At 35.4% G+C, this 12225-nt stretch overlaps 1 protein-coding gene across 2 annotated transcripts in view; it reads left to right on the top strand.

The window, feature by feature from the left end:
• The window catches only part of RGL1 (ral guanine nucleotide dissociation stimulator like 1), a 204071-nt gene that overhangs the window by 155656 nt on the left and 36190 nt on the right, over window positions 1-12225 (top strand). For both annotated transcript variants that reach the window (XM_051998795.1, XM_051998796.1), the window contains exon 9: window positions 6721-6805. In XM_051998795.1, coding sequence (XP_051854755.1) covers window positions 6721-6805 — 85 coding nt within the window. The remainder of the gene's footprint in view (window positions 1-6720; window positions 6806-12225) is intronic.

Raw genomic sequence — 12225 nt, 5'->3', positions numbered from 1 at the left:
CCTGTCACTAGTCACTCTCTCCTTTCCAAGTACTTACCCATTAAATAAACATTCACTTTGTAATAAATATAGTCAAGCTAAATAAATCTGTTGATCCTGTCTAAAAATGTAATTCTCCCCCAAATCCCTCACTTCTCTTTCATGTGGTAACATGCTTCATTGATGGTCTTCTGGCCATAGAGATTGACCATTGCATTAATTAGAGTTTTTAAATCTTTCAAAGTTGCTTCAACTTTGAAAGACAACACTATTACCCACATTTCAACGTGCCTTTGAGTGGACATCCAGTAGAATTTGTCCAATAATATGGATATCTATGATAGATAGTGTAGATGGACAAATAATTGGACCCAGAGTTGAATGGGAAAAAGAAAACAGACCAGATTGCTTTTGGAAATTGCAAGATTCTTTTATTGATCCCAAGCTGTGCAAGAAAGCAAAAAGCCTATCTTTTCAATAAAAACATTTTACTGGCATTTACAGCAGTAAGACACGGGATACCATTACCTACAAAAAAACTAAAAATGAATATCAGAGGGCAGTGGAGATTCATATTTAAATGAAAGCAGAATACAACATATAACTAAAAAAGGACTCACTCCAATATAAGGAGTTAAACATGTCACCATAGAATTAATGATAATAACTAACAATAGCAGGCATTTATATAATACTTATTATGTACCACATACTGTGATAAGTGATTTAATATTATCTCCTTTGATCTTCATAATAACCCATTTTTACAGATAAGAAAGCTGAGGCAATTTAAGTTAACTGACTTATCCTGGGTCACACAACCAGTAAGTGAGTTTCTATTTGATCTGTCTTCCTGAGTAAAAACCTGGCACTCTATCCATTGTGTACCACCTAGTTATTGGAATTCTGTAATAATGTGGGCTGACAAGTTGTACTCCCTTAGTGTATTTGCAAAGTCAAGAGAAAGTAAAGGTCTTTAGCCTGTTGGATGAATTCCTTATTGTAAACTTTAGTAGATTATGGACAAGATAACAGGATTTTCAGACCTCAGTTTAAAATGAAAGAATGATGCCAGGGATAGGGAGCAAGTAAGGAGAACTGATAACATATTTTCCTGGAAGTCTTATAAATCTAATCACAAATGGTATGGTTAAAAAAAAAGAAAGCAGTTGTTTAATGAGCATTTTAAAGCATCTGCTATGTGCCAGACCCTGTGCTAAGACCTGGGGTGACTAGGAAACACAAAAGACAGTCCCTATCCTCAAGGAGCTCACAGACTAATTATGGAAGAGACAATATGCAAATAACTATGTACAGACAAGTGATACAGAAGGCAAATTGGAGATAATCTCAAAAGGAAGTGTCTGAGGAGAGAAAACCCTTGGATCTGTAGTTATAGGGCTTGTTCAAATCCCATTTCTGACACCACTAGTGTCTGACTTTAGTGAAGTTCATTAACTTTCTTGGGTTTCAGTTTTCTTTTCTGTAAAATAGTGATCTTGGAAGAGAGGATCCCTGAGATCCCTTCCAGTTCTTGAGCTCTGATCTCATAAGGGCTTTAAATTGAAAAGGGAGAAAAATATCTGTGTCTGCCCATCTCTATATATCATTGTGTATATTGCTGTTGTTCACTTACTCAATTGAGTCTGACTCTTTGTGACCCTGTGAACTATATTGTCTATAGCAAAAAATGGGGGTTTCCTTCTCCAGAGGATTAAGGCAAACAGAGGTTAAATAATTTACCCAGGATTAATACCTAATTAAGTGTGTCTGAGGTCAGATTCGAATTCAGGTCTTCCTGAGTCCTGACCCAAAGCTCTATCTCTTGAGTCACCTAGCTGCCCAGTATTTCTACTTTTTTACGTATATCTCATCTCTCTCCCAAACTAGATACCATAGAGAATAACTACAAAATGGTGAAATCAATGGTGTTTAGGTGCCTGATGACTAAACAGGAGACAAAAATCCAAGAAAAGGACCAATAATAAAGCTCATTTCTTTAAATACATGTAGGCACAAAGTGTCAACAGGGCAAGTGAACTAGAAATCTTAATTCAGCAAGGCAAATTTGGTCTCATTGGTATCAATGAGGATTGTGAGGATGAGACAATTTAGACTATAGCTCTGGAAAGGTCTACCTAATTCAGGAGTAGCACTGTCTATTAAGAAAATATTCTTCTATGAAGAAAGTCAGGAACCGGATAGAGGAGGATGGTGAAGAGCTCTTAAACAGATATCAATAGAAGTCCTATTACTACCAGAGTATTCTATCAACTACCTAGATATAGAGAGGAAATAGCTGAAGGTTCAGAAACAGACCTAGTATGGAGGCATAATACAGCAATAGTAATGGGATTCTTTAAGGCTCTAAATGTTTGTTAGAGAACACTCTTTAGTGAGAATAAATCAACTAGTCATTTTTTAAAATTTGTATTAAAAATAATTTCATTCTTCAAAAGGTTAAGGAAGTGATGGGGGAACTGCTATTCTGGACCTAAATTTTTCCTAATTAAGAGGAACTAGTTGATGAAGTAAAAGCAGTGAAGTCTTGAGGGGAAGTGACTGTTCTATTTTAAAGTTTGGAATGGAGAAGGGGAGGAGGCAAGTCATACTCTAATGGGGAGAGAACATTTCAAAGAGCTCAGATAAAGGATTGGGAGCATTCTCTGAACAATAATTAAACAGGTGAAAGCACACAGTAGAAGGAATGAGAAAATCTGAAGAATGAAACTTCTCAAGAAGCAAATCCAATGTTGAGGAAAAAGGGGAAATACTGATGAAGGCGAATGTGAATTCAAATGAAGTTAATCAATGAGTTTAAAATTCTGAAATATATATAAGGGAAAGTGAAGTTGACATGCTTTGTCACAACAATGGAAAGGTTTTCTTTTGTTTTTAGCTCTATTCAGGAAAAGAGAAGCATAAAAAAAGAGATAGGACTTCTCCTTGGGATGAATGTGTTCTTAGTAATAAACAAGAGAGTCTGCATGGTGTAATTGGCAAAATATTGAAAGTTAGGAAGACTTAGGCTGAAATCTTGCCTCTTTCTTACCCTGAGAGTCAGTGTGTGACTATGGACTATCTAAAATGACCCTCAATTTCTTGAAAAAGAAATCATAAATCAGGGATAGTACTTTGGAACAGCAATCCCATAGTGTAGTTATGAGACACAAATTTAAATATGTGTGTGGTATAATATACACATAATATGTGTGTATATGTATATGTATGTATATAATACATAGCTAACATAATATAGTTATAGTCTCTCTATATAAGAACTTTGCAAGTCATGACATACTATATAAATGCCAACGATTATTATTGTTGTTTTGATTACTATTATTAATTGGTGAGAGAGAAGACAAAACTACTAAATTTTGATTTAGTTGTTCAGTTTTCTCTGCTAACAAGAATGTTTTTTGGACTGCAAAGGACAGAACAAAGATAAGTAATCAGCTTTTGAATTCACAAAAAAGTGAGAGAAAGAAAACTCTTTGTCCTAATCCAGATATATTAGATATATTAGAGAGCAACGTATTGAAAGAATATGCAGATGTGATTTTTGAGTCACTGTAAGAGACTGCTGAAAGATCCCAAAAAGGAAGAGAGGAAGAGAACAAATATTATCCTTACTTTCAAAGAAAAGAAGAGAGTAGTCTACAAACTCTAAGCCCCCTGGGAACTTGACTGATTTCTGACAGAAGTCTAAAATGGATTATTAAAGGCATGGTTAGTAAACATTTAGAACTCTAAAGACCACTGGCTCCATCATGAGTAGTTCGCTTCCTTTTTAAAAAAATAGGTTTGCTTGACCAACATGGGCAGAGGCCTGGGCAAGTATTTGACAGAGTCTGTCTTCATGAATGAATTGCAGAAATGTGGACTTCATCCTACTATCTGAAGGTCTGTTCCATGGAAGAGAGATTAGGCTTGTTCTTGGTCCTTGAGGACAAAACTAAGAGCAGTGGGTAGAAGCTACTAGGAAGATTTAAGTTTTTGTAAGAAGAAACTTAAATTGAACTAATTAAAATATTACAACAGGCTACCTTGTGGTTCCTTTTCACTAAAGATCTTTTTTTAAATAGCAAAAATAGCATCCCTCTGTTGGTGATATTGCAATTGAGATTCTTGGTTAGGTACGGATTGGACTCTGTAGCTCCCAGAAACATGATATATGGCTATAAAATAGGCTCCAGCATGTTATCCACAATGAGTTGCACCTTTAGAAGTAGTTTTTTTTTTTTTAAGCATCATCAAGTATTTGTTTTGCCAGAGATGATATAAATATATTTGTGTCATCAGAGTGAGAAATAATAGCGTCCTCTTGTGCCAGTACTACAAGATAGGCAAGAAGCATGTTAGGTAACTCCTCTGTGAAGGACTTCCGCCACATGAATGAGAATCCTCCAGGAGAAGGAGGTAGTGTATTTGTGATGATACTAGTTTAGTGAGCCTCCATTCTGGTGAGGTCACACTGATCCTGCTGATCCCTGCTAATCCATCCTGACATTCAGAGTGGAAGAGAACTTCAATGGGAATCTTATCTAATTCTCTTATCTTCATTAGCATGTCCGTGAATGTTTTTAAGGTTTGCAGAATATTTTACACATGCTAACTTCTTTCATCCTCACAATAATGTCATTGTCCACACTTCAGCTGGAGGAGGTTGTGACTTGCCTGAGGTCACACAGCTATTAAGCCTTGGACTGGGGTCTTTCTGATTCCAGGTGCCAGGGTTCTATCCACTGCACTACTTAGTTGCCTCCAAAAAGAACAAAAGAGAATCCTTTCTACAACATGTCTATAAACAGTCGGGGATCTATTTGTTAGATGAAGACCTCGAATGAGGTGGAAACAAAGTAGCCCATTCTGTTTTTGAGCAGGTTTAATTTTTAGGAAGTTTTTCCTTACAGTTATAAATTTGCTTCTTTCAACTTCCATCCATTGTTTTTACTTTTGTTTTCTGGGACCAAGTAGAATGAGTATAATCTTTCTTCATTATATCAGTTCTTCAAGATATTTCTTACAACCCTATAAGTCTCCAGGCTAAACATCTTCAGTTCCTTTTTTAAGTCTTACATTTTATTTCTAGCGAGTCAACATTTGTTTTAGGTCCTTTTCTTTCACCCATCCCCAATTTAAAAGGCAAGGAGAAAAGTAAAAACAAAATCCTCACAACAAATTGTACATTCAAGTAAAAACAAATAACAACACATTGTTCTTGTCCATAAAATGCTGCCTCATTCTACATCTTGAATCCATCACCTCTCTCTCAGGAAGTGGAGTAGCAAATTGATCAGTTTCTTCAACCTAATCTCATATGACATGGCTTTAAGATCCTTCCCCACACAGGCTCTTTTTTATACTCTCTAGTTTATCAAGGTATTATCTATACTGTAGCTTCTATAACTGACCAGAATATTCTTGATATGGTCTGACTAAGCCATCTGTGACTTTGGATTTGTTGCAATTTGCCAGTGAAAAATCTGGGATACTTTGCGTGATCACTGGAAGTGACTTCATATTGAAGCACAGGATGCAGTCAGGTGATGAGAGGCACGTCTATATAAATGTCAAATATTTATCACAATTACCATGGAAAGTCTAGGCAGCCAACCAAACCTGGCACAGGGAAGTATTCATCCTGGAGGGTAGGATGCCAGTCCGTCATAAAACTATTAGACTTTGTACCTTGATCACCACACAGAACCTTCCCTCTTCTTAGCAGACTCAGGGGTTTAAAGAAAAACACGAGCTGCTTTCTGCTTAATATAAATGTTTCAGTAATGCTATTATCAGAATATCACTGATAGATTTAGGAGCCAGTTTCTTAGGTTCATATTTGGTCATGACTTTCCTCGAGATTAACTCCCCTGGGGTAGCCAACTGACACAATAGATAGAGCACCAGCAGTGAAATCAGGAAGCTCTGAGTTCAAATCCTGACTCAGACATTTACTGTGTGACCCTGGACAAGCCATTTAATCCCAATTACCATCCCCCCCCAAAAAAAAAATTTAAAAAAAAGGATTGTTTACTCCATAAGGGAGTTAACCAGGATAATTTTTTTACTTAATTCAAAATTTCTGGGAAGCTTGGAAGATTTGGAACTAAAGGACCAGGGTTCCAAATACCATCTCTGACACTACTACAAGGCAAATCCCTTATCCTTTATGAGCCTCGGTTTTCTCATTTGTAAAGCTAGGGGACTGGACTATATGAGTTCAAGATGACACGCCAGTTCTATATCTATGATGTTAGGATTATAAGAAAACATATTTTTTTTTCTTGACAGAGAACCATGTCTACCTTTAAAAAAATACGCTGGATGAAGTCTTACTAAACTTAGAGCTTGAGAATATCTTGTCCTGGACCTGGTGCAGTGGACAGGGTCTTGGCGCCTGGAATCAGGAACTCAGAACCTGAATTCCAGACCACCTTCAGACACTCCCTAATTGTTATCCAGGACAAGACACTCAATCTCTGTTTGCCTTAAAGTCTCCAACTGTAAAATGGAGATAATAATGGCATTATCTCACAGGTTGGTTGTGAAGATCAAATTGGATAATACTTTTAAAGCACTTGGTACAATTTTTGGCATGCAGGAGGCACTTAATATTAATATTTGCTTAATAACAATATGGATTTCTTTTTAGCCAGGGTTACTGAGGAAAATTGGAATAATAAATCAGCCTTTGGTTCATTGTGTGCTTTTTTTTTTTTTAATTTCTATCCTTAGGGACAGAATGTTGATGTTTGAAGAACTTTCAGATATCTTCTCAGACCACAATAATCATTTGACCAGCCGGGAATTGCTGATGAAGGTGAGCCACTATGTATGCTAAGTGTGATGATATGATTGCTGAACTAAACTCATTAGAGAAACTATTTTCATGCCCTTTAAATCCTTCCATTGACATATGTGTATGTGAGGAGGGGGAAGAGTACTGAACTGATGACATTTAGAGGTCACATACTTGCTTACTATGTAGAATGCAATAGGAAAAATTCAAAGTCTAATTAGGAGCTGTCCTTCCTCAATTTCATGCTTAAACATATTGTGAAACCTACTACATATATATATATATTTAGCAAATTCCAATGCATATACTAAATGCTGGCCTTCTGTTGGAGAAGACATTAGAATTCTTTCTCAGCAAAGTCTCCCCAGAGGATGACAAGATTCCGGTTCCACGAGGAATTGAGCAATCACCCAGTCAGCAACATTTCTTGAACCAGCTGTTCTGTGCTTGAAATTTGTAGAGAATTAGAAAAGAATGACTTGTGTTTTGCACAGAGGGGAATACTGGAAGGATTTGAGATTTCCTCAATAAGGAACTCACAGCTTGGGAACTCCCTCCACCAGTTTATATCATATACACTTCTCTGATTTAGTAAATGAGTCCTAGGGGAATTAACCAAGCCATATGGAACATTGCCCAAGGCTATAGTTCAGGAGTATAAAAAGTAGGATTTGAATCTGAATCTTCTTGATCCCAGGGTCAGCACTTACTCTAACAGCTACTGCATCTGCAATGTCTGGTCTATATTAATGCTAAAGAACTATAGAATGGAGTACAAAACAGCTGAAGAGCTTTTGTGTGACGAGCTTGTATGAATAAAGGTCAGTTAGAATCAGTCACTGCTGAAGTGGCTCTGAGACAAGAGTGGATCCAGTCCAGTAATCTTAGTAGTTTATATCAGAAGGTGTCAGGTTGACAGACAGCAGAGCATTTTTGCAGTGGTTTCTGTGACTGGTCATAGAATCACAGAACTGGAAAGGTGAGAGGGAGCTCACTGGCCATCTAATTTGACCAGAACCCAAAGGGAGTCCCTGTTAAAGTATTCCTGACAGGCTTTCATCCATTGAAGACCACTAGTCAGGGAGGACCCTCGATTTCCCTTGGCAGCCCACTTTACTTTTGGATCATTTTCATTGTCAGAAAATTTTCTCCAATATTGAACCAATTTTTTTTTTTCTGTAGCTTTTCCTCCTTAGAAGCTCTTGATTCTATCTTCTTAAGACCAAACATGATGGCCTCTGACTTTATAACTTCTCTTAATTCAAGTGGAATCCCTTTCACCTGCTCTCCGACAGTCATCCTCCTCCTAGGGAGCCACTTCATGCTGATGTCTGAGTCTAGATTTGGCCCACCTGATTAATGGGGCACAAGACACTGCTTGCTAGATTGAGTTGCAATCCTGCCTCATATCCCCCTGGATTTGCAAACTTTAAATGCAAATCCATCTGGTTGGAAAGGGATGGCTTAGCAGTGTCAATGTCAGTAATAATGAAATGAGACTAACTGGAGCCATCGATTCAAACCCCCACAGAGCTGAATCATCTTTCCAAGGTAGATAAATCCAGTCTGTACAATTGTCTTCAGGAAGAATTTTGGCAGAAATCCTAGCAGCAAAAATATATCTTGCCATTAACTATTCCATAAACCATTCTTAAACATAGAAGTTTTGCCCCAAAGCTTGTTCAGATTTCTAACTATTGAAATTCCAAAGAAACTAAAATCGGAGCTTAGAATGGGCTATCTCTGTGTTGCTTTTCCACTTAAAACAAATTCTACAACCATTTATTCAAAACCTAATGTGTTCATTAGGTACCCCAGAGAAGGGAAAGTTCAGATGGAATATAGTCCTTGCCTTTAAGCCTCCAGTGCAGTTAATGGGCTATGTTGGCTTGTATCTGTCTCTGTTTTATCTCCCACACTGGACTCTGAGGCAGCAAGGTGGCTTAGTAGACAGAGAGCTTGCCTCAGAACCAGGAAGATCTTGATTCAAATTCTCTCTGAAAAATACTGACTGTGTGACCCTGGGAAATCGAGTCATCTCTCAGTATCCCAGGCAATTTGATAAGGCTGTAAGTGGTAGCAAAGGTGTTGATTAAAAAAGGTATTTCATCACTGGATGCTCCTTATACCAATAAAATCATGTTCCAGGATTATTGGACACCACCAGATTATGAACTCCATAACCCCATGTGAGTAGCTGCATCATGCCTCCCGCTAAAAGTCATCTTGCTTATAGATTTTGAGTAGCACTCTAGTTTTCCTTCATTTATTCATTGATCAATCAATTAATATACCAGCATTTTATTAAGTACTGTGGCTGACAGTGTGCTAGATGCTAAAGCGACATGAAACCATTCCTATCCTCAAGCAGCTTACATTTTATAGGATTCCTTCATATGATATGTATGCTTATAAGTGCACACAAAATAAAATTTGAAATAAATACAAAGCAATGAGAGAAATATTAGCAGTTGAGGGGAATAAAGAAAGGCATCATTTAATAGTTAGTACTTGAAACAAGCTTTGATGGGAGACAGGGATTACAGGAAGTCAAGATAAAGAAGGACACATGACAGACAGCTGGTATAAATACTATATCCCACATAGGAATGAATCCCAGCATTAGAGTGATGCAAATGATCATAGAAAAGAAAGATTTGATGTGAAAAATGTTGAACTTTAAAAAAAAACATTTTTTCATTTTTTTTTCTTCCTCCTCTTTCCATGAAAAATAAACAAGACCCTTGTACAGGGGTCATATATCTATATAGCTATAAACAAAAAATATGTCTGCATTGGACATGGCCAAAAATGCATTGCTCATTGGCTTTCTGTTAGGCATTGGGTGATGTGTTCCTTTGGAATTGTAGTTCTTACTGCACTGGCTAGAATTCTAAAGTCTTTCAAAGTTTTCTTTACAATGCTGTCATTTTTGTATAAATTCTTATTCTGGTTGTGCTGACTTTGCTTTATGTCACTTCATAAAAATCTTGTCAGATTTCTATAAAACTGTGACATTTATAATTTCTTATGGCATAATAATATTCCATTACACTCATATACTATAATTCCTCAATTGCTGGGGACCCCTCTTGTTCTTTGCCACAACAGAAAGAGCTGCTTTATAAAAAAAAAAATTATATATCTATACTTCGAGAAATACTTTGAAGAAAGAATTCTTAAGACTTAAATTTAATGGGTGTGGGTAAAGATGAAAGAAATGGAAAGTTAAAGATCATGCCAACATTTCAGATTTGGGGACTTGGGAATATGGGAGAATAAGAATAAACAAGAAGGAAGTTAAGGCCTTGGATAGAATTTCAGAAAAATTAGACTCTTTGTAATTATTGAAGAGAAATAGAAAGGAATATACATAATTCTCATTTGTATATGGTACCTTAACAAAATATGTTCATTTCTTAGGACATAAACACTTCACAAAGAAAAAGAGAAATATTATACATATCTTTTACTGACCATAATGTAACAAAAATATAAAATTAAGAGTCACTGGCAAAAATGACATAAAATACCACATGTAACCTTTAAATAATACTAATAAAACCCAGCAGGAAGAGATAAATTCCATGTACAATAATGACAGAATGTATAAAATACCATCAGTAATATCTGCACAAAACTATATAAATGCAATCACAAAACACTACAGACCAAAATAATTAGAAAAATATTAATTACTTAGGGATAAGTTAAGTCAACATAATAAAAATAACAATAATATAATAATAATATATCTTGATTATACTATCTAATTTGCTTTGTCAATGCCACAATTAAAACTCCAAAGGATTACTTTACAAAGCCAAAAAAAAAAAATAATAATAAGTTCACATAAAGGCTAAAAAAAAACCCATAAATCATTTCATGAGAAATTGAGAAAAGAACTGGGAATGAAAGGGGCCTAGTAATGCTAGTTCTCAAATGATACTAAAAATCAGTAATTCTCAAAATTATTTGGTTAAAAGATAGATTGATCAAAGGAACAGATTAACTATACAATATACTGAAGCAAATGTGTCTAGTAATTCTAGTATTTGATAAATAACAAACACCCCAGCACCTATGTCAAGAACTTACTTTTTGATTAAAAAAAAACTTCTAGGAAAATAGGCTATTAATAGTGGAATAAATTATATTTTGACCCACATCTTATACCAAGATAAGCTCTGTGAATATATGACCTAAATGTTAAAGGGTCACATCATAAACAAATTAGAGAAATGTGACAGGAAATAATGACTTATCAGATCTATGGATAAAAGAAAAGAAATAAAGGATAGAATGGATCACAGAAAATAAAATAGGTAATTTTGATTATGGAAAATTTAAAGTGTTTGTGCAAACAAATCTATTAAATCTGAAATTTAAAAGGATATTGGATTTGAAGGTAGAAAATTTGGCTTCAAACACTGACCCTGCTGCTTACTACTATAAGAACCTAGGTAAATTACTTCTTAATTTCTTTTGGCTTGAGTTTCCTTTATCTAAAGAAATGAGAGAATTATAATAAATTATATTCAAAATCCCTTCCAGCTTTAAATGTATGATTCTATACCAAAAAAGCTGAAAAGTAGAAGCGGACAAAGTTATTAAAGAAAAGAGAAAAGGAGAACACTCAGGGTAGACCTAATATTTAGGGAATGAGAGATGAGGATGAAGGATGAAGAGATGCCTGGGATAATTAAAGGCCAAGCAGTTAGAAAAATAGAAAAAAATTGAGAATTATACTATTGTTTAAAACTAAGAGAGTTCCAAGGAAGATGGTAGATTTGCTATTTTAGCACCTGAAGCTCCAAGGGAATTATTACTTGACAGAACTAGACAAAAGAACAAAATTCATTGGTTAGATAGAATAAAAGGTCAAGAATATTAAGAGAAATAGAGAATAAGTATGAAAGAGATATAGAGTTACAAACCCTCAAACTGTTATAAAGTAGTTATAATTCTATATCTACATATATGTGCACATGCCTATATGTGTGTGTGCATGTCTATCTGTGTGTATGTGTATTATGAAACAACTTAGTCCTGATTAAAAAATTTCCCAGCAAAATAGAAGAATGTAATAGGATCTAAGAATCACAAATGATAAAAATAGCATCCTAATATTTGATAAGTCCAAGAGACTAGGAATAAAATTCATTATGAAGGATAGGATTTGAATTACTAGAGGTACAACTCCAAGTTTGACAAGAACTGCTAGAAAAAGTAGAAAGTAGTTTGGTAGAAATTAGTTTTAGTCCAACGTATTAGAATATATATCACAATAAGTGCAAAATGGATATATGACTATAAAGAGCTATTTATAAATTAGAATAGAACCAGAGAGAACACCTTTTATAACTGAGTAGGGGAATAAATCTTAACCAAACAAGGGTAGAGGAGTCATGTAAGATAAAAGAGATCATTTCAGTTATATC

The sequence above is a fragment of the Antechinus flavipes genome, chromosome 4 (assembly GCF_016432865.1).
Source record: "Antechinus flavipes isolate AdamAnt ecotype Samford, QLD, Australia chromosome 4, AdamAnt_v2, whole genome shotgun sequence".
NCBI lineage: Eukaryota > Metazoa > Chordata > Mammalia > Dasyuromorphia > Dasyuridae > Antechinus > Antechinus flavipes.
Note: the sequence above shows the minus strand (reverse complement) of the source record. Positions and strands in the feature narration are given on the sequence as shown.